Source organism: Podarcis erhardii, assembly GCF_964252035.2.
Source record: "Podarcis erhardii genome assembly, chromosome: Z".
NCBI lineage: Eukaryota > Metazoa > Chordata > Lepidosauria > Squamata > Lacertidae > Podarcis > Podarcis erhardii.
The window spans coordinates 41,323,913-41,346,850 of record NC_138504.1 but is presented as its reverse complement, the minus strand read 5'-3'; the positions used below and the strand labels follow the sequence as shown (position 1 = coordinate 41,346,850).

Here is a 22,938-nt window from a genome sequence, read left to right as displayed (position 1 = left end):
CAACCAAGCAGAATACTTTGAATGCCTTAGAGACGCTGGAGCGGGTTCAAATGGGGGAAGATGTACAGAAGAACGAGCCAAAAGGCAGGGCATCGGGGCTCTCAGAGGGGCTATGCCAGGGAGGCGGGCACCAGCCGCTAGGAAGGAGGAGTTTGCCAGCCGTCAGTCGGCTTTCCTTTGCAAGCAAACACACCATTTATTTTTGTTTGCTTATTTCACAGCGATAGTCACATCTGGAAAGGTGGCGAACAAGTGGGCGAGGAAAGGGAACCGCAGCCTTGGAGCAAGGGCTAGTAGCAGCCATGGGCAGGTGCGCTAAGATGGCAAAAATGCCGATGGAGTGGTTTGTTCAGCGTTGCCAGGCTCTCCTCGCGGCGTCTGGCTCGGCGATGCGCCAGGGATACTTGACTTTGCCGCTGGTAAGTTTGACATCACTACGTTGCAAAGTTGAAGAGCGAAGGGAGAGCCGAAATTGAGCAAAAGCAGGCGAGAGCCACAGGGGAATTCCCACAACATAACGTCGCCCCTCTCTTCCCCGGCATTAAAAGACAAAGTTTAAACTTGGCGGGGCGGGGGGTGGAGAGAATGTGGCTATCATATGGCTTTAAAACAAACAAAAATACCCACCCCCCCTGAATTTAATGATCGTGGGGTTTTCTCAAGTTAAGTTTCACTCAGGAGTAGATCCATTGAACTCAATGGAGCTAGGTTAGTTGCGTCCATTTTCAATAGGTCTGCTCTGAGTAGGGCTGCTAACATTGGATACAGCCTCATGAGCCAATGTCTGAAATAAAAAAAATATAGCTTCTCTCTTTGGAAGAATAAAACTATCTCAATGCTTTTGGCAAGCAACACTGGTTCTAACGTCTTGAAAAATTAATGCTGTTTCTTGCAAAGATGATGTTGGCTAAGGACGATGCATCTCTGGCAAATTGCCATGGACATAGTTTTGTTTTACAGTGCAATTTCTCCTCGGAAATTAGCTGGGTTTTATAGGGTTTGTTCCCTGGGTGTGTTTGGCTTGTGCAAAAGTTCACTGTGAATTGCACCTTTTCTTTGATGGTGTTGTAAAAGGTAAATAAGCTGCCCTATCAATAATTAACTTGAAAACTATTTTAATGCATCAGAAGAATTCCTGGTTTAATTTTTACCGAGGTTTTAATGATTTAGCAAAACATTAAATTGCAGTTAATTTTTTTGTGTCTCTTTCTCCCCATTGGGAATTATGGAGCTTATAAATGAGTTTAACGCAGAGGTGACCCACCCCACGGCATCAGGAACAGGACTTTGCAAGCATGCATAAGGGTGGTTATGCTAGATGTATTTAAAAGGTTTCAGTTCTGCCTCCCCATTTCTGTGGTGGAATAAGAAACTCCTGTGTTGCTCTATGGCAGGGATGAGGAACAACAGATATGGTTGCAGTACCGTTCTCCTCATTCCTGTCACTGGCCGTGCTGGCTGGAGCTGTTGGGAATTGGAGTCCTAATACATAGGGAGGTTAGAGCTGGAAATGGATCGAAAAAGGACAGCCAAAATGAGGAAGTGGGCAGAGGAAAGGTTTGTTGAGACAAAAGACGAATAAGTAGCAACATGATAGAGGTGTATGGCAAGGAGAAAGTGGACAGGGAATTTTTCTCTCTCACACACACAATACTAGAACTCAGAGACATCCCAGTGAAGCTGAAGATCGGAAGGTTCAGAACAGACAAAAAAAAAAATAGTACTTCTGCACTCAGTGGCTCCCAAAATTGGGTCTCCAGCTGTTGTTGGACTACAACAGCATCCCGGACCACCGGTCCTTCTAGCTGGAGACCCAAGTTTGAGAAACATTGATTTGAATTTGCTCCCACAAGAGGCAGTGACGGCCACCAACTTGGAAGGCTTCAAAAGAGGAGTAGACAAATTCACGGAGGATCAAGCTATCAATGGCTACTAGCCATACTGGCTATGTGTTGAAGGTAGTATGTCTCTGGACAGCCGTTGCTGGGAATCACAAATGGGGAGAGCACTGTTGTACCTGGGTCCTGCTTGCAGGCTCCCATCAGGCATCTGGGGTTGGTCACTGTGAGAACAGGAGGCTGAAGTAAATAGACCTCTGGTCTCATCAAACAAGGCTCTTCTTATGTTTTTATGTCACAAGTTCTCCACTCCTGTGGTGTTATTAAACAAGCACTGTTTCCCCGTCTCCCAGACACATTTCCTGCTTTTCAGAATACTTCAATGACCTGTATTTACATTGTCTAAGTTTGGAGGCCTATTCAGCTGATGTATGATCTGGTTTCTTCTCCCCACCCCACCCCACCCCACCCCTCCTCCAGGTTATGAGTTTCTCTTTGCTAATGTACCCAGTGCTGAGAACCCTTGTCCTCCATTTGCACTCTGCTGTTACTGGTAGCTATATTCCTGGATCTCATTCAATTGCACTCGTCAATTGCCCCAACGAACAGACTGCTAGAGACATTGCAAGGTAGGGTGACTTGACACATTCTTGGCCCAAGCGGGTCAGTGAATAATTGAAATATACTAGTTTGTTGAAGTATTGAGTGGCTTGTTTGTGCTGTTGTTACATACAGCTGAGAACATTCCACTCTTTATTCAGAGGTTAAGAGATCAAGGTGGGATGGGAATGAGCTTCTACAGAGCAGAGTCATATTTCTCTTATACAGAGCTAGACCATTTGTCTATCTAGCTCTCAAGGATCAGAAGTGAGGGGAGTTATAGGCCAAGAATAAAGTCTAAGTCTGTGGAACAATATTCCTGTCAAGACATGACAGGAACCCACTATCTGCACCTTCCAGAAACAATTGAAGATTTTTTGTTGTTGTTGCTACAGGATTTCTCAGCAGGATAAATGGGTCTTTACCATGAATGTCCATTTGTTAGTGTTTTATTCTTGTTTTAAATGTATTTGAGTTTTGAGTTTTATATGAATTGCCTTCAGATGGTGGTTTAGAAGGTGATTAATAAATTAGGAGGAAGAAGAGCTGGAGGGTCATAAATTCATAGCCCTGCTCCAAGACTTCACCCTATCAAGCCAATATTCATAAGGACTAGAATCTTACTTCTAAAAACAAATGTGAATTTGGCACTTGTGTGGTATGGTAGCTGAAACTTAAGACACAGATTCAGCAATCAGACCACATAAGCCTTGCCTGTAAGTTCTATAAAGGGGACGTGGCAAGCAGCTTTGAAAAGTTAGAGAGGGGAAATTCCACATGTCCAAAGTCTAGCATGATGGGATTACACCCAGCTTCTGTTTCTGAGTTTGAATGGTTCTCTGTTTCAAGCACTCTCTGCCAATGAAATGTTTACCAAGCAAAGCAGAGTTCCCTGGAGCACCTCTGTATAAATAGAGAGACTTCTCTCCACCCCACCTCTTGCCCCATAGGCAGAAAGGAAGTACGAACAGCCTGTTTTGCCCAGAAAATACAAACATGTTGTGGCAGCCTCTCCTTTCCAATATGAATATTCATCCCTTTCTGCTACCAGTCATGTTTGCTTGCAGTTAAGAGTGAGGCTTGATGTGCAATAGTAGAGTATCGGCTTTGCATGCAGATGGTCCCTGGTTCAATCCCCAGTGCCTCCAGGTGGGGCTGGGGATGACTTTTGCCTGCCTGAAATCCTGGAGAGCTACTGCCAGTCAATGTAGATAATAAAGAGCTAGATGAATGCATAGCAATCTAAGGCAGCTTCCTAAGTTCTTTTGGGATAGGGCCATAACTCAGAGGCAGGGCATCTGCTTTGCATGCTAGAAGTCCCAAGTTCAAGCCCTCCAAGCAGGGCTGAGAATGATTCTTCTCTGAATCCATGGAGAGCTGCTGCCAGTCAGTATGTAGATGATGCTGGACCGATGTTCTAACTCAGCAGAAAGCAGATTCTTGTGTTCCTGTTCGTGTGTACATGCCATGCACAGTGAGCAACTCCTGAACCAGTGGCATAGCGTGGGTTGTCAGCACCCGGGGCAAGGCAAGTAATTTGCACCCCCTAACCCGTAGATTTGCGCCCCCTAACCCGTGGATTTGCGCCCCCTAACCCTAACCCCCAGATGTTGCGCCCGGTGCGGCCGGCCCCCCCTGCACCCCCCATGCTACGCCACTGTCCTGAACTCAGATGATGAGCAATGATAAGTCTGGCTCTCAGAAGGAGCCACTGAGAAAGAGGAGAGAAGAATCAACATGTTTGGAGCAACTTTGAGGTTCACAGGATTACAGCAATCTAAGGTTGTTGTTTCTTTAAGGGATGGGTGGCAAAATCAGTAGCCATGGTATTTGGAGCATCCTGGGACTTTGCCTGAGTAAATCCATCCTCTAGGAAGCTGTCTGAAAGAGAAAATCCACTGGAGGAAAAGAGGTCACAGTACAAACAACAGCTGCCTTTTTATCCTACCCTTGAAAAAGGTCCTACTCTTCACTGCTTCTGTGTAAGGGAAAGGAACTAAACTTATTTCCATGCATCCCCCACTGTGGAGGTTTTGACTGTCTGGACTTTGCTCTTAAAATGGTGTGCTAAGCGCAGCTCTGATCATGATCCAATATGTGGATTAAACATTGTTCAGTCCTTTTGGGGACAGGGTGTTTTTGCGAAATAACTTTGGTGCATCCACTGTCCGCTTAAGCAATGGTGTGTCATGACACTCCCCCAAATACACAACCTAAAATTGCGTAAGGGGCACACACAGAAAATGTGTGTCAAGACTGATGTTTATTATCACTAAGGATCAGGCAGGACTATTGCAAAACAAAGAACTTTGTTTAAGCAAGCTTTCTTTAACTCCTCTTTTTCTCTGACCCTCCTGCTCACCCTGCATGATTTCTGTGTTGAATCACTTCCAGGTAGCTTTCCCTTAACCTATGTCTTCCTTTTGTGTCACTAAGTTTCGCATGCTGACCACTGTCCTAGCTCTCTTACTTAGTTCCACATACATTAATGCATATTTCCTTTTATAACTTTAACAAAATAAAGTTATTATTACAGTTAACTATATAGTTTTAAAAGTCCATATACCCCCGTGAATTTAGACAGTCTTTTAGGCAATGAGGTTTCTGTACTACCTGAGTTTCTATCTGTTTTGCCACAGGAGACAAAATTCTTTCCTGGTGGCAATTGCAATCTGTAGTACCCAAACATTTCGTCCTAACCTGACTTTAATAGGGTTTAGCTTTAGATTTATTTCTCTACACCTCTTCAAAAACATGCTTAACATTTATCATGATCTCTTGTTGCTTTCTTTTCAGTAGCTTTTCAGCACAATGTTCCAGCAATGATTTTCTGGAACATTTTCTAGTGTCTGATTAAGTTAGCACTGAAGTACTTAAGGGTAGGGCTAGTACCCACTGGCAGTGGCGTAGTGTGGGGTGTCAGCACCCGGGGCAAGGCAAGTAATTTGCGCCCCCTAACCCTGGATTTGCGCCCCCTAACCCTATCCCTAACCCTAACCCCCAGATGTTGCGCCCGGTGCGGCCGGCACCCCCTGCACCCCCCACGCTACGCCACTGCCCACTGGCATTCATAACCAAAGACATACGCTGAAAGGAATTGCAAAAGTGGTCAGACAGCTTGCCTCTGTGTTAAGTGCTATAATAATAATAATAATAATAATAATAATAATAATAATGATAATGTGTTGTTCTTGTTATTTGTACCCCATCCGTCTAGTTGGGTTGCCCCAGCCACTCTGGGTGGCTGTGCCAGAATCTATTTTTTTGTACATCAAACACCGAGAAAAAATTGGTTCTGGATAGGTCACATACTACATCATCAATGGCCAGTGGTGAATAATGGCTGCATTTTTGTGCTCTGTTCAAAGGTTTAGGATTTAATGCAAAGGGGGGGAAAGTTAAGTAAAATACGGCTTAAAACACAGCCTCATTTTAGTAGTAGCCCATAACTCAAGACCATAAAGGGAGGAAACATCAGATATTCACCCAAGCCAGCTATCCATGCTGGTCCTACATGGGCCAGCAAAAAAAAAAGGGGGGGGGAGAAAAGAAAAAGAAAAGTAAAAAATTTATATACCAAATCCCATATAAGGGGTCAGAGCAAGTCTAAGCCGAAGGCCAGGCGGAACAGCTCCATCTTGCAGGCCCTGCAAAGATGTCAAATCCCTCAGGGCCCTGGTCTCTTGTGACAGAGCGTTCCACCAAGTCGGGGTCAGTGCTGAAAAGGCCCTGGCCTTAGTTGAGACCATTCTAACCTCCTTGAGGCTCGGGACCTCCAAAGTGTTGTTATTTATGGACCTTAAGGTCCTCTGTGGGGCATACCAGGAGAGGCGGTCCCGTAGGTACAAGGGTCCTAGAGTTCATGGGGCTTTAAAGGTCAAAACCAGCACCTTAAACCTGACCCTGTACTCCACCAGGAGCCAGTGCAGCTCGTAAAGCACTGGATGAATGTGATCCCACAGAAAGGACCCCGTAAGGAGCCTCACTGGCTGCACGCTGGAATCTGTCTCAGGTTTCAGCTTCCCTTCCCAATCTCCTTCTCCCTGAAAACACCCCAAACACCTGCAGTATCTTCTCCATTGTCCAGGCAGTTAGTTAGCTTTGCTTAATCATCTGTTCTGATGTTGTACCCGAATTGTACCCGGCTTTGCTCCCCAGCAGTGGTCTGTGTTCCTCCCCATTCTCAGTAACAAAAATTTAAGTGATAAAGCTTATTGTTCTTTGGGTTGCGGATCTAAGTGTGAACTTGCTCACAGGTTTTAGGATACTCTTGTTGTACATGATAAGCATCCGGTGACGTGGTTCAATGTCTGTATTTTCATTAACCCGTGTCACTGGCAGCACATTACAGCTTGCCCCACAATCCAGCTGAAAGTTCCGCTGTTTCATTTTGTTTGGCTATACAGTATTAATCCAGTGCCTTGAACAACTCCTCCAGAGTACGGCCAGTGCTTACATACTTCTAGCCTCTGGTCTCCAATAAGGTAATACAACAGTGATGTTACCTTATGCTTGTGCTCCTCTCCCTCCCATGGGCAAGAGCCAGATGGAGTTCAAACTCTTCTATCCAGCACCTCCATGTCTGGGCTTGATTTGCTGCAGTGAAATTCAGTGGTACTGGGGTGGGGGTGTCAGTCCATAATGTAAAAATCCTTGCTTTTTCTTGTTTTTTCCCCCTACTTCACCTGGGTTCTACTTCTAAACCAATGCCACCATGTTTTAAGGAGCAGACAGGTGTATTGCAAATCAAAGAACAAGCTTTCTTTAACTCCTAACTCCCTCTGACCCTCCTGTTCTCTTTCTATACTTTTTATGCTGAATCACTTCCAGATAGTTGTTTCCTTAACCTGTGCTTTCTCTGTGTCACTAAGTTTCTCTCATTGACCACTCTCCTAAACCTCTTACTTTGAATCATAGGACCATAAATTGTAGAGCTGGAAGGTACCCTGAGGATCATCTAGTCCAGTCCCCTGCAATGCAGGAATATGCAGCAATGTAGGAATATGCAGCTGTCCCATATGGGGATCGAACCTGCAACCTTGGTGTTATCAGCACCACACTAACCAACTGAGCTGCTTCGTTCCCACCAAAGTTTTTGAAACCATATTATAAGGAAAGCAATTTTTAAAGTTTCGAAGAAGCATAAAGGATTATTGGAACAAAAAACACCATGGTGGCTCTCCCCACTAGAGGCAATATCAGGGGGGAAATTAAATATGGACCCTAAATGGGCAACGTACAGAGAGTTGTTAATTGAAACAGAAAACCAATTAAAATTGAAAGACTTTAATGAAGTTAGAGGGAACATTGGTTACAATATTAGATTGGTTACAAGTTAGAAGTTAGATTGGTTACAATATTTTCAGCTAAATGAAATGTTTAAGAATGATAAAAAGATGGGATTTGCATATGAAATTTCAACTTTTCAGAGAGAAATAATAGAAAATGATACAAAATTATTATCTAAAATGTACAATCTGTTGTTGGAATGGGAAACGAAGGATGAAGAGGTCAGATCAGTCGTGATTAAATGGGCACAAGATGTGGGACACAATATTCAGATGGCAGAATGGAAAAAGTTATGGAAGAATGATATAAAATTCACAGCATGTGTGGCGATTAAATAAAATTATATGCAAATGATGTATAGATGGTACTTAACTCCAGTTAAATTAGCAAAAATGTATAAAACTAGGGAACACAACAGAAAGCAACAGAAGGGACATTTTTTCATATGTGGTGGGACTGTAAAATTATAAAGAAATATTGGGAAATGGTTTATAATGAATTGAAGAAGATGTTTAAAATAACCTTTGTCAAAAAAACTAGAACCTTTCTTACTAGGTATTATAGGAGTGCACCTACCAAAATTACAAAAGAACTTGTTTATGTATGCTACAACAGCTGCACAGACTTTATTAGCACAATATTGGAAAGACGAAGGTGTCCCATTCAAAGAAGACTGGCAAGTTAAACTAATGCACCATGCTGACATGGCAAAATTGATGATGAAATTAAAAGGAAGAGACAACTATGAATTTAAGGAAGAGTGGAAGATATTTATTGCACATATACAGAAGCAACATACACAGGCTAATACATTAGCAGGGTTTTAAGTTTAATTGTAATTTTACAATGAATGGATAATGTCCATTGTTAAATTTATAACATATCTAAATCACCTATGTTATAAATTTAACAATGGACACACAGCATGTTGATAAATAATAGAACCAAGGAAGGGATTAGACTGAGGGAAGTCAATCTGGTTTGTTTTGTTTTTGTGTTTTTTTTGTTTTTTGTTTGGAAAATCAATAAAATATTATTTTTAAAAAAGAAGAGCTGCTTCGTTCCATATGCATTGATACAAAGGCAGTGGTGACTGGTGCCCATTGGAACTGATAGGGTGCATAGGAGACAACTACAGGGAGCCGTGGGTGCATGGGCACCCACAGTAATATAATTGTAGGGGCTGGGCACCCACACAATCAATGAGAAAAGCCAGCAGGCGGCAGCAGTGCTGCCTCTGAAAGAGAAGCAGTTCAGGTCCGCCTTCTGCAGTCAGCGAGATGAACACTTTTCCGGGTGGGGGGCGTCAGACGCAGAGGCAGCGCCCAAGCCCCTCTGTGGAAAAGGGTGGCTCACTGGCTGTGAAGAGGGGGAGGAAGAGGAGCTGCCGCTGGTCGCCACATTGCAGACATTTGATGTCATACGTACATGCCTGCATGTAGTGCATGGGACATCACATGCACCATGTGCAGGTGTGTGCATGTGATGTCACACGTCTGCATTGTGGCAGCGGGCACCCAGAATCCTGAAGATGAGATGGCATCCCTGATAGGGTGGAAGCCCAGCTGTAGGGGGTGCCAGAGCCAATGCTAGTAAAAGCCAAATGATTATTCTATTGTCACCATCCTCCTCCCTGCTGAATCCTGCAAGGGAACACTGAGACTAGGGAGGAGTAAATTGGCAAGCAGTCCCGTGCCCTAGGTTGGTTGTAAGTATGAAAGCAGGTGCAGGCAGGTGGAGTCTGTCTGAGAGCATATAGAGGCTTTTGGGATTGTTCCCCATTTGCCCTAAGGGACTAGCCTCTCTGTAAGGTCCCACCCACCTGTCTGACATGCTGGTTGTTCAGATGCGAGTAGCATGCGTTTTATTTTATTATCAGGGAGCAACTTTGGAAGGGCCTTAACACTTAACTTTGCAGAGTGGGCAGTACCAGCTTTGTGTTTCAGAGGCGGGCAGCAGTTTCCTATAGAAGGTGTTTCTCCCTAACATTGAAATCTGATGCCTACCTCCATTCAGTGGGGAGTAAGCCCCACTGAACACAGCAAGAATTACACCTGAGTGAGTTACAAATAGACTTAGGATGCACAGTGAGTGGCGTATCCTTCCCAGTCTCCTGAAGCTGGGCCGAACAGCATGAAGCTGTTGTCTGTCGCCATTCTGGGTCCTTGGGTCCTGGAGCTGTAGCCTGGATGCTCGGTGCGATGCTGTGGTGGCTGTGTGCAGTGCGCGGTGGACAGCTCAGCAGGATCCCATCCTTGTCGCCAGTGAAATATACTCGGAGTCCTGTAGTGATTTCATGCTCTGTATTGCAGCTTGTAATACAGTGGTTGAATTGCCCCCCCAAAAAACCTCAGGCTTTTATATACAGTCATACCCTGGGTTGAATATGCTTCATGTTGAGCGTGTTCAAGTTGCGCTCCGCGGCAACCCGGAAGTAACGGAGCGCGTTACTTCTGGGTTTCGCCGCTCGTGCATGCACAGACGCTCAAAATGACATCACGCGCATGACATCATCCGCTCCAGAATGGATCCCGTTCACATCCCAAGGTACCACTGTACATTATTTACGTAATGAGACCCGTCTGATTGGCTGATTCCGCTTCCCTCCTGGAGCCTGATTGGTCTTCTCCTGCAAACCAATCAGCTGTTGCATTCTAGGATCCTACTTGCCTATTGTTCTAGGATCCAAGCTTAGTACATAACACCCAGGGTTTAACGTCTTGCTTACACCTTGGATATTTTGAATCTAACTTTTTCCTTCAGAGATTTGTGGCAGAGGAAACTATACCATAGTGTAGGCTGGACTATTAGGATACTGCCCTGTCAGTTCCAGTCTTTCCTCACCTGCCTGTTTTCTTACATCCAGCCCTAGGGGTGATACTAATCATCAGCTTCCTCCTCCTTAGTCCCCTTGCAGAACTCTATATGGAGGAAGATGAAGACAAAACTAGAATTATTTGGTTCTGACCACTCCCTGCTTTCTGCCCCACTGGTGTCCTGATCACCACTCCTCAGGAGGAGCTCAGCAGCCTGACTATGGTTTAAGCCATTTGGCATGCAGCACAAAGTGTGCCTATTTATATTCCCCAGGCATTCCAAGACGCAGCATTGCAGTGGGAGTATTAGCGGCCAGTACTTTCTTGATCATCTGACTGTAAATGGTGGAATATAAAATGCCCTGAGATCTATAAATAGAATACAGAAAACAAGCTTATTCAACTCTGGGTGAATCTGAGAGAGAAAAGTGGGAGAAAGCAAATTCCAGACTAGAGATTATTTGGGAAGGGATTGCAAATAATTCCAGGCTCCGTAATAGCATTATATAAATGAATGCTGAGGCTGCCTTTGAAACACTGTGCCCAGTTTTGGTTGCCCAATCTGAAAAAGGATATCACAGAGCTGGAAAAGGTGCAAATAACAGTAACCCAAGTGATCAAGGGGTTGAAGCAACTCCCCTAAGAAAAAAGGCTACAATATTTTTTCCTTAGTTTATTTAAAGTAAGATGAGGATCGTGATGTAAAACAAATGTGGGGGGACTTTTTCAAGCTGAGGGCCACATTCCCTTCTAAGCAATCTTTCGGAGGCCACATACCAGTGGAGGGAAGGGCCAGGGGCAAAGGCAGAGGAACAAATGCGAATCTTACTTTTGTACAGTAGTCTGCTTTCTGCTATACACAGTGGCGTAGCGTGGGTTGTCAGCACCCGGGGCAAGGCAAGTAATTTGCGCCCCCTAACCCGTGGATTTGCGCCCCCTAACCCGTGGATTTGCCCTAACCCCAGATGTTGCGCCCGGTGCAGCCGCCCCCCCTGCACCCCCCACGCTACGCCACTGGCTATACACTCTCACCTCTGTATCCTCCATCCAATAAATCAAGTGGCATGATCAGAGTTCGAGGACACATTCCAGCCAGGCAAAAACACTCAGGGACATTGAGGGCAGGGCCAGTGAGGGATGTGGCTGGGGAAAGAGAAGGTGACTAGGCAACCTGGGGGATGTCCTAAGGGCCAGATAGAGAGACCTCAAGGGCCACATTTACCCCTCGCCAGGCCTGAGGGTCACCACCCCTGTCATATCACAAAATTGATGACACTGGGAAGCCAGTTGCAAGGATATTTACGTGCCAATTAACCTCTTCTGTTTCTCCTAGGGCAATTATGGAGAGAAAATTGGCTGCTTGCGTGAATATCCTCCCCAAGGCCTCATCCATGTGAGTCAAGAACCAAATCCATTTGACCACTCTCGAAGAATCGTGTGTGATTGTACGTCTCTGAGGATACTCTGCATGTTTTGTTTGGTTGTTTGTAATTTTTAAGCATACTTTCTTCTTGGCTTTTTGTATAGGTATATTTGGAATGGAGAGATAGAGGAAACTACAGAGATACTTCTGGTAAGTGCAGTAGTGGCTGGTCCATTAGAGTGAATGGGCACTGCAACACCACCCTCAGCCTGCCCTCAGCCAGCCCCCACCTGCCTGCCTCCTTCCTTACAACTAGTCCAGTTTCCTCCCTCTCCCCTTTAATCTCACTGTTGCCCCTTGTAGAACTCAGCAGAAAGGGTGGGGGACAAAACTAGATGGAAACAAATTATTTTGAATCCTAGTATCAAATTTTACCATCATTCACTATTTCATTTCAGCTTTGTCCATCTACAAAGTGGTCTGCTTGGCTACAGCTTCACAAATAGACCTTACCATTAATGCATTGTGGTGATGCCTAATCCATATATCTTCCCTTTCTGTTACAGCTGATGAAAACAAGGACCTCCAAAATCAATGAGTTGTCAGAATATATCAGGTGAGGTTTCTTATGTGGCTGGTTTTGTTTATTGGTTTGTTTTGTTTTTGCAGAGGGGCAGGGACACGACACAGCTTAAATCTGTCCCAAAGAGTTGCTTGCAGCTAGTGATGGCTGGCTCCTATTAGGACTGGTAGGACAGAAGGCAGGTGGTGCCAGAGCAGCAGAGCCAACTGCCATCCTCCTCCCTGCTGAACTCTACAAGGGCAACACTGAGACTAAGGAGGCAGAAGCTGTAAGCCAAGGCTACCCCCTAGGTAAGAAGGCAGGGCTGGTTGAGAGCAGGCTGAGGGTGATGGTGCAGTGCCCCATTCACTCTAATAGACCAGCCTCCACTGCACTTATCAAAAGGATCTTTGTAGCTTCCTTTTTATCTCCATTCCAAATACAGTGGTACCTCGGGTTAAGAACCTAATTCGTTCCAGAGGTCCATTCTTAACCTGAAACTGTTCTTAACCTGAGACACCACTTTAGCTAATGGGGCCTGCTGCTGCCGCACTGCCACCGCACGATTTCGGTTCTCATCCTGAGGTAAAGTTCTTAACCCGAGGTACTATTTCTGGGTTAGCAGAGTCTGTAACCTGAAGCGTCTGTAACCTGAAGTGTCTGTAACCAAAGGTACCACTATACAAAAAGCCATGATGAAAGTCTCAGCTTGGTGAAGCAGTGCTCTGTAAATAGAAGCTGCTGTGTGACAAGTTTAAAAGTCACACACACAAAGTTATCAGATGGACAAGCCAGTCCTCAAAGTAAGGTGGCCCACCCACTGGGCACACTCTGGTTGTGGCCCTCTATGCTGAATACCAAATCTAGAGCTGGTTGCAGGTTTGAGAGGGCTCCGTCAAGTTTTTTAGGAAGTGATAACAGACTGAAAGCACTCCCAAGCAGCTGCTGACTGCCATTGTGATTTCCCACAATGCAGTGTTACTCCAGGGCATTGTGGGAAATGAAAATGGCTGTTTGTTGTAGACCCACCTGAGGAGGTGGGTGGGGCCCACATTGACACAAGTGGGCACTGCCATGATGTTGGGGGCTTGTCAGCTGCCCTAGGATACCAGGAGCCTACACCAGGCCTGACCAGATCCCACACATTCATGGTACTGTTGAGTGAAAAACACAAGCACGGTTTTGTCACCCTGCAACCTTCTAATACAACAGTGAGAAGCCCACCAGCTGTGGGCCAGATTTGGCCCACCAGACCTTCCAATTTGGCACATTAATCAGTTTTGCCCAAGTCACACCCATCAGCCTCATATCTGAGGTCATATGGGTGAGGTAGAGTTGCAGGGAGTTCAATCCTGCTTAGTTACTGTCTTCCCACTCCTGTTGGCCAACCGTCCATCACCTGACATGATTGACAAGTGCGTGGGCCTGCTGGCTGGAGCTTTATCTTCCCCTACTATCCCAAAATGCTCCTGCACGCCTGTTCTGATATGTGGCTCGTATACCCCTTTTACCTGTAATAATTCCATTCTTGCTTCATAGTAAGATGCAGATAATCTGTGCATTTCTTCCCTCAGCTTCTTGCATCCATTCGCAATCCCCGAATTTATCAGCCTGCTCATTGACCAGGGAAACCCAGCCCATTTAAAATGGATGGAGGAGAGTATCCCGTATGATTAGCCATCATCATCCAGAAGATGCTTCTGGACAGACTTTCCCAAAGGACTTGTGGATATTGCCAGCTACCATAGCATGACAGTCCTCTCTTTTCACAGACATGGTCAAGGTGGAAAAGCAACTGAGAATGCTCTGTTAGTGGTTCTGAGTTGCATGAGAGCGGGGTCCTCTCTGGAAGAATCAGGATCTTTGTGTTGCAACTTGCTCAGTCTTGCAGGTTTTGGTTTAACATTTTGTGGCTATAATTCTCCAAAGAAAGTAGCTATACAAGAAGCAAAGTCTGAAATGTCTCCTAACATCCAGACAGGCTTGCACAGTTGCCTCTCTCGCATTTTCGCTGGTATCTCAGAAACCAAGAAAATGGAGTTTTAAGGAATTCAGTGAACAAGAAGTAGCAGTGTGAGCCAACCCTAAGATTTGGTTTGGACCCTGATTAGGTGCTTTGGAAAACAGCTCAGTCTGAGACACTTCATGGGTTGCCCAATTTGGCTTGGGAGGTACGCAAGTCTCCTTCATTTCCACCCACTCCATTCACTATTTTGGAATGGCAGGGGAGGGGAGGCTATAACTTTGTTCGCTTTTTTGCAAAAGTGGGTGAAATTTACAGGCATTGCAATGGATAATTTACACGCATTGCAATACCAAATTACAAGTAAAGAGGTCAAAGGGCTTTCGTACTAGACACCGTTAGAGACTACTTTTAAAAACAAACAGAAACACCTATAATTTCTTATTTTGGGGAGAACTGAGTGAAATTTGCAGCCATGATAATCTCTTATGAGTGCATGACACTTACTCAGAAGTGGTTTTCCTGCAAGGACAGCTGCCACAGGTTGGGGGTGTGTAAAAAAGGAATCAAGACCCTGATGTTGGGAAAGATGGAGGGCACAAGGAGAAGGGGACGACAGAGGACGAGATGGTTGGGCAGTGTTCTCGAAGCTACGGACATGAGTTTGACCAAACTGCGGGAGTGCCTGGCGTGCTCTGGTCCATGGGGTCACGAAGAGTTGGATATGACTAAACGACAACAACGAAAAGGAATCAACCTTCTTTGGTGTTTTGTCAGCAATTGGGTCTGAAAATTGCAGCCAGGAGATAGGTGACTCTGAATCAGAGATCTGCCAGATTGCAGACAAATAGGTTCAGGGGTTTGGCGGTTTGATTTTGGGGTGGGAAGAATGAAAAAGGATTATCTTTCTAGTGGGCTTCAGGAGTTCCCACTTCAGCTCGTGCCCACCTCTGTGGAAAATATTAATCACCTCCAAAAAAGCTAAAAACCTCCTCATTCTTTAAATTCCCTATTCTGGCTTCTCCCTAAAAATAAAAATATATAAGCACCTCTTTCTCTTTCTCTTTCTCTCTCCTCTGAAAAATACTACTCACTTCCAATTCCATTTGCCTAGACGTAAATGGATTTTGTCTGTGCTCCTTGCACACAGACTAATCTCATCAAATTCAATGGGTGGCTGCAAATAGTTCCATCTCATTCCAAAATGGCAGCCTTTCCCGGCCTGGTGTCCTCCAACATGCTGTCCTTCTTCATGCTGGCCAAGGCTGGGAGTTGTAGTCCAAAAGATACTGGAGGACACCAGGCTGAGGAAGGCTGGCACAAAGGCTTGCACGATCATTTTAAGTGGATGGGAAATTCCTCTTTAATCTGCTGTCAGTCCATTATGTGATAAAGCTCCTACAACATCTGGAAATGGATTCTGCTCTCTTCCCCTCCTCACAGTTATTAGAGCTATAGTAGCTAAAGCAAAATGTGTGTGTGTGAAACTAATCTGTTTATTCCTCCACCCCTTAAAATGCAGTTGTCATTCTCTACTCAAAAACTGAGAATTGAGGGGCAGAGGATTTTCTTTTTCTGGTTCTGCTACCAGGAACAAGCCCAGTTGATTTTTTCAACTGGGAAGGGGGGGGGGTTCAGTGCAGTGGAAAACTGGCAGATGTGCAAAGGATTGACCCATGACTGCCCTACAACCCACCTTACACCCTGCCACAAATGTGTTGGTTTAAGAACATTTCTATCCCACCTTTTTGTTTAGAAAGCAAACACTTCAGACCACTTATGGCACCTGAAAATTTAAATACTGTAGCCAACGAACTATCTCCCTGCCTGCCAGTGTTGGGCAAGAAACACATGTATCCAACTAACGTCTGAATAATGCTTTCTGAAGCACAAGGGTAGAGATCTTGAAACCTTTCAGATATTGCCATGCTAAAGCTCCCATCATCACTGGAAGCAGAGTCCCATCAACATGCAGGGGAACATTTTCTCTGCCCTTTGTCTACCACAGCTCAAGAGCTACATGCCCTTGTGGGCAACCTCACGAGGGCCATATGCCACTGGTGGACAGGGCCAGATGCAAAAATGGATGGAACAATGAATGTAAATTTCATCTTTGTGCAGTCGGCTAATTTCTAAGTGCACTCACAGATATCCTCCTGTGTCCTCCCCATCCAGGCAAGCAAGATGCATTATCAGAGCTCGAGGATGCACTGTGCCCAGGCAAAAACACTCATGTTATGAAACAAGGGTGTGGTCTGAGCATAGCTGTCAACTTTTCCCTTTTCTTGTGAGGAATCCTATTCGGAATAATGGTATTTCCCTTTAAAAAGGGGGAAAGTTGACAGCTATGGGTCTGAGAAGAATCCCAAGGGTCAGAGAGAGAGGCGTGGAATGCCACATTTGCCACTTCCCCCACCCCACCCTGGCCTACATTTTCCCTTTGTTTATGCCTTTGCCTTGTTCCTTCCTCCCCACTCAACCCAGGATCTCCCCCCTCCCTTCTGGTCTTCCCCCCTGTGAATATCCCCACCCCCAAATCCATCACCTCTGCCAAACATCTCACTTTGCTTTGTGCGGCAGAACCGTCTCCATCCCAAGAAACACGAATGCCGTGGTGAAGTTGAAAAAAAAAAACCACTTTATTTTTAATAATAATCGCACATCTGTCATATTAATTACAACTTGAATATAACAAAACAAAAGGTCAGTCATTAAAGAGCAGCAAGTTGAAAGACTGAATCTTTTCTCTCTCTGGTTTTAATAAGAAGGTGCACAGAAGCATTAAGAACATCAATCCAAGCTAATGTAAAAAGAGAGATAAAATCCCTCGGGAGGGGGGAATGATATTTTTAGAGCCCCGCCTTCTCCCCTCTCTCACTATGGCAGATTAGTCTGCTCTGTTGTGGGGCCTAGATTTAAATCGTGCAATGAGAAACGTGCAAATGCAACGACATTCAGATCTCTCTGCAAATTACTGGTAATGATAACAGATTCTTAACTTCAAAACAAAACAAAAAAACAAAACAAAACAAAACAAAAAGTCAGTGCTTGGTCATTTCAATGTGTCATCCACAATGCTGTGCCCAGTACTTTTTTCAGGTAGAACTTGCCAGAACTCAGTTTTGGCACCTCTCAGGTGGGTGCCATTGCCATTCTAAGAGAATGAGGGTGCCGTTCATGGTGAATTCCAGCACCTCTTTTTCTACAAAAATAGCACTGGCTGTGCCTTTCATTGTCAAGGAGAATGTTAGGAGACAGAAGCAAGTCTCTTTTTTTTGGTCTCCCTCATTTTGAGGAAATGTCCCCTTTTCAAATCTTCCCCGTAGTCAAGAGTATATTGGATGCTGTGCATACTAAACCTCAGGTGCCAGTGGCAATTCCCCTCCCCCTCCCAGAGCTACAATTCCCAGAGTTCCCTGTGTAGAGGGGTTAATTGTTGAACACTCTGAGAACTGTGGCTCTGGGAAAGGAATAGGTGTCTCCTATTCGCTCTAAGCCCCCTTAACAAACCACAGCTCCTAGAAATCTTTGGGGAAAGTCATGGCCATTTAAAGTGGTATCAGCATGAATATGGCCTGTATTTGGTGTTCTCCCAAGAGAGCCTTGTGGGATGGAGAACCCTTGCTGGAAACTGAAGGGAGTTCAGCTAACTCCAAAATGGTGGTGCTTCTCCCCTGCTTTGTTTTAAAATCCCTGCCAGAGATCATTCTGCCACACCTGCACTTGAATTATTAAACCCACAGACATTGGTGCAAAAGCCAGACGTGTGTTTAGACGCATGATTTGGCTACATAACAACATTAGCACTGCCTAGTGGTTCACAGTTAATAGCACAATGAGCTCCACTGTGGGCAGTGGATGCCAGACAACACTGAAAATAAAATATGTTAATATCAAGGCTGTAGTTCTAAACATGCTTCTTTTGGAGGAAGCTCCAAAAGTAAGTTTTCCTCGGAGTAAACCTACTGAAGTTAATGGTCCTAGTTTAGGGCAGAACCCTAACCCTAGATCCACTGAGATCCATCAGACTACAATGTGGCTGATCTCTGGCTCGGCTGGGCTATGCTGGGATAAGCCCCCAGCCCCAGCTCAGCCAGAGATACACCAGCTTCATAAGCCCCTCACCCCAGCTGAAATGTGCACGGTGGATCTTAAGCCAGCATGAGACCTGAAAAGAGGTCATTCTGCGGGGGGGGGGTCAGTGCCAGCAGGGAGGATTTGAGAGCTTGGTCACACAACCTGGCAAACTGTCGTAAGGTAAGCTGGCAAAACTCATACTCTGTTTTAAAGCCTCCTATCCCCTGTGCCTTGGCTTAGACTGGCTCAAATAGTGGTAGCCTCGCTCCCAAACAGAGTTTGGATCTGGCTTACTTTACACCACCTTCCCGGACACACGATTGCTCCCTTAGTCATGCTCATTAATTTCAATGGGTTTACTCCGAATCAAACTTAGTTGACTACCTCCCAATGGGTCTTACCACCAAGTAGACTTGCATAGGACTGCATGGCTCTCATGTGGTTTTAGATGCTGTCGCTCAGCCAAATCTCATTTGGTTACATGGCGTCTTCATGAAGGAAGGAAGCTTTGCCTACACTCAGATTTGGCTTCAGACACTATTGCTCAGCCAAACCTCACTAGCTTATGTGCTGTCATCATGAGGCCAAATCGCTTTATTTCTGACCCCTTTTGATATGAGAGAAAGTGTGGACATGCTTTTAGTGTACTATTTGATTAAAACTGGATAGGACTGGCAAGGATAAAAATTGCTTCAGGGACCAGATCCAACCCACAGGCTGGCAGTTGATAATACTAATAATAAATTTTTATTTATACCCCGCCCTTCCCGGTTCAGAAAACTGGGCTCAGGATGGCTAACAACAAATTTAAAACACTCAATTGATGCAAAATTAAACAGCATGAAATACAGTATACAATGTGAATAACAATAAATTCAGGATTCAAAAATCAATTTAGGGGGGAAATCCATCCAATAAACATTAGATGATCACCAGGGCTAGCTGGCTAAATTAGTCCTATTTGGGCCAGCGAGGAGACTGGGGAGAATTAGCTGTGGGATCCCAGAGCAGGTAATCTTCATAAAAAGGGGAAGGGGAGGGAAGGAAGGGGAATAAAAGATCAGGCTAGGTTCAAATTGAAAGCCAGGCGGAATAGCTCTGTCTAACAGACCCTGCGGAACGAAGTTAAACCCTGCAGACCATCCCGCCTGCAGAGCAAGCAAATAGTAAAGTAATAAATTTGATCCTTCCTGCCTCATTGGGATTTGGCTCCATAATAACCCCATGCAAGCTAATGAGGTATGGCTGAATTATGACACCTGAAGCCAAATCAGAGCAAAGGCAGCAATGCCCCCTGCCATCGCTCTGATTTGACTTCATCACAACACCATGTAAAGCAATGAGATTTGGTTGAAAATTGACATCTGAAGCCAAATCAGGCTTCCTCTTCCCAGACTCAGGAACTGCTGGTTTGAAAAATGGCTCCTTGCAGCAACAAGGAACACAGTTGCCTGGCAAACTTTACGGTCCCCACCACAAAAATCAGATAAGAGTCCCAACTTTTCAGCCTACAGACAAGGTGTCAGATTTGAGATGGGGGGGGCGACTTTTGGCTCAGCCCTAGCTAATACTGCTTTACCTTCATGGATGACTATATAAGAAAATACCATCAACTTTCACACATATAGCTTCAGACATACAAGAGAGGTTGGGTTGCGCCACATTCACCCCCAATTCTCCTCCTGCTTCCACCTGAATCTTTGTAGGATGCTCGGAATGGAACGTTTTTCCCCAGTTGATTCTACCTGTCTATTATTATTATTGCCTCTTCCTCCCTGCCTCCTCTTTCCCTGGCCACCCAGCTCCTCCTCAAAGACTTGTCATATTGCACATACATATCAGAGCTATAATCTCAGGCCTTGCTTGCACACACACAATAGAATCAAAGTGGTCCAGTTGCAAGGCAGAAGAATTAACTGGACCACTGCAGGCATAGAGTAAATTCCATAAAAAACAATCCCATATGGTCTATATCTATATTTCCCTCTATATATCTCCCCATAATTAGAAAACTAGCTGGCTAAGAACTTGACTCCCTGATATTCTAACTTTCTGCTTGGATGGAATTGTTCCATATGGAGAAGCATTCAAACATGTGTTCATCCCCCTGTCTTGCAGTCTATATTGGTACAGCCACATGACCTGAAAAGCTGTCTGTGGGCAAACACTGGCTCCCTCAGCCTGAAAACGAGATGAGCACTGCACCCATAGTCATCTTTGACAGGACTTAACTGTCCAGGGGTCCTTTACCTTTTTTTATCTTACAGTCCATCCTACCACATTAAAGTTCTACCACCTCATTCTCCTGGATATGCAGACCAGGCTTCATTTGTCACATTTTCTCACAGAACACATGGAACCTGGTCTTCCAAAAAATGCAAGGTCAGCCAGTTATATTCACAGCAACCAAGCACATTCACAACCAGTGCCAGATTTACTATAAGCTATAGCTTAGGGCCCCACTCTCTTGGGCCCCCCCCAAAAAGGAAAAAACCTGGATGTACATTTCCAAAAAATAAAATAAAGTAAAGTAAAGTAAAGTAAAATAAAACTTACATACAGCAACAGTGGCAAATGGCTTTAGATACCTATTAGGTCCATAAATTACAATATAGCATATATTCCACACACAAAACAGTGACAATTGGTTGTTGACAAAGGACAGCTCGACATATAAAGGGCCCCATTACCTTCAGTAGCTTAGGGCCTCAGATCCAGCCCTGTTCACAACACAACAGCCCTCACAGGCCGAGATTCCTGCATTGCAGGGGGTTGGAATAGATGGCCAGCTCTGTGATTCTCTGTCATCACTGACCAACTATACCCTGTTCTCCCATATATCCCAGTTAGTCCGCTCAGCACAGCCAAGGGGTTAGATAAGCTTTAAGCAAATCTCTTATTGAATGTCACCTCAACTCTACAAGTTTAAACCAATTTAACTCTCAACTAAGGCATTCTGGGAACAGAAGTCCTGCATGGGACTACGAACCTTCAACAAAGATTCCCTCACTGCCTCTCAGAACTACCACCCGCAAAGTTGGGCAGAGGAGAGTTATGGCTGTCAAAACTGGTTTTGAACCAGTTTCAAATGCATAGCATAGGTAAGTGGGTTCAAGGGACACTGGAGCCTAAAAGCAGCTTTGGCTGGCGCCCAGCTAACCTGAACCGACATCAGATGCAGGGCAGTTAAAAGCATGACTGGGCAACAAGCTTTTTTTGCAGGCACCGCCAATCAGCTGTATTTACAATGCACTGTGCTCTGTGGGCACTGATGCTAATTGGCCAGGGCTTGCAAAGTATCACCCAGAGTTATGCAATTCCCCAACAATCAGCTGATCATTGCATTGGCAAGAAACAGGTCACCAGTGGGAGAGACTGCCCACTTATCAAACTTGGCTTCTGTGGGTGGAGGGTGGATCTTTCCCCCACCCCCATTCTTAAATCTTTCTGTCACTTCATCCTCCCTGCCAAGAACAAGGACCCACCCCTGGACAGTTTCATCCCATCCCAAAATGGCAGCATCAGTTTCCCTCTCTGCCTGTCACCACGTCTGAAAGAGAAGAGTCCTTCTGGTAATGGCAGGTATTGTCCTTCTTTCGACAAATAAAATACATTGTTTGTGCCCATTCACTTCTTCTCTCACCCTTTTAGAGAAGCAGTGTTACAAAGCAACATGATTCCATTTGATCTGTAGCTGACAACGAAGCCTACTTGAAGGCACCTCAACAAAGTATTACCCAAACCCCACCCCAGAGTGCCCAAAATAAGCATAACGTAGCTTACATCTGATCGCATGACTCCTCTTAGTTTATTTTCCCCAAACTCTTTCTTTTCTCAAGGGCAAACCACCCCAGACACTCAGTAGGGGGTAGTGCCCTCCCATTCTATCAGGTACTCAACTTTGCCATCTAGGTTCACCCTACGGGCTAACACTTTGTACTTCTCCCCACACACCATCCTGCCAGCAGCGCCAAAATAGTTGTTGATTGATGATCTGAGGTAGGACGATGAGTTGCCTTCACCCAGGCTCCCGAAAGCATGACCCTGGGTGGGGTTCTCTGGGCGATCTGGGCCCCCAGTTGCCTCACTTTCTTCTGAGGAGCAGCCAGGTGTGGCCTTCTGGGGGCCCTCCGCACATTTCTGCTTCGTCTCAATAGTTGTGTAGCTTCTGCATGTCATCTTACGCTTCCGGCTGCCAAGGCTCCTTCTAGGTAATATGTAATAATATTATTAGAATAATAATAATAATTTTTTATTTATACCCCACCCTTCCTGGTTCAGAAAACCGGGCTCAGGGCGTCTAACAACAAATTTAAAACACTTAATTGATGCAACAACAAAAAACCAGCATAAAATACAGTATAAAACGTGAATAACAATAAATGTAGAATTCAAAAATCAATTTAGAGGGGAAATCCATCCAATAAACA

General features: G+C 45.0%; 2 protein-coding genes across 3 annotated transcripts in view; one reads left to right on the top strand and one right to left on the bottom strand.

The window, feature by feature from the left end:
• The window catches only part of PHF19 (PHD finger protein 19), a 128,444-nt gene that overhangs the window by 73,411 nt on the left and 32,095 nt on the right, over positions 1-22,938 (bottom strand). The window contains exon 15 of the mRNA XM_081847626.1: positions 15,166-22,715. Within this exon, the coding sequence (XP_081703752.1) occupies positions 22,367-22,715 (349 nt within the window). The 3' untranslated portion in view covers positions 15,166-22,366. The remainder of the gene's footprint in view (positions 1-15,165; positions 22,716-22,938) is intronic.
• LOC309333839 (protein CutA homolog) lies at positions 32-14,345 on the top strand. 2 transcript variants are annotated; one of them, XM_081847812.1, is made up of 6 exons: positions 45-419; positions 2,319-2,467; positions 11,877-11,936; positions 12,071-12,116; positions 12,473-12,522; positions 14,043-14,345. In XM_081847812.1, exons 1-6 carry the CDS (start codon positions 303-305, stop codon positions 14,143-14,145), a joined length of 525 nt encoding a protein of 174 aa, XP_081703938.1. In that variant the 5' UTR covers positions 45-302; the 3' UTR covers positions 14,146-14,345. The 2 variants fall into 2 exon arrangements, with proteins under 2 accessions (XP_081703939.1, XP_081703938.1); XM_081847813.1 differs by lacking the exons at positions 12,071-12,116; positions 12,473-12,522 and having other exon boundaries at positions 32-419.

Excerpts from the sequence above, each read along its gene's own strand:
- LOC309333839 (XM_081847812.1), top strand. The coding sequence starts at position 303 with ATGGGCAGGTGCGCTAAGATGGCAAAAATGCCGATGGAGTGGTTTGTT. Across the intron at positions 2,468-11,876 it reads ACTGCTAGAGACATTGCAAG|GGCAATTATGGAGAGAAAAT; the intron begins GTAGGGTGACTT and ends TGTTTCTCCTAG. Across the intron at positions 11,937-12,070 it reads CTCCCCAAGGCCTCATCCAT|GTATATTTGGAATGGAGAGA; the intron begins GTGAGTCAAGAA and ends CTTTTTGTATAG.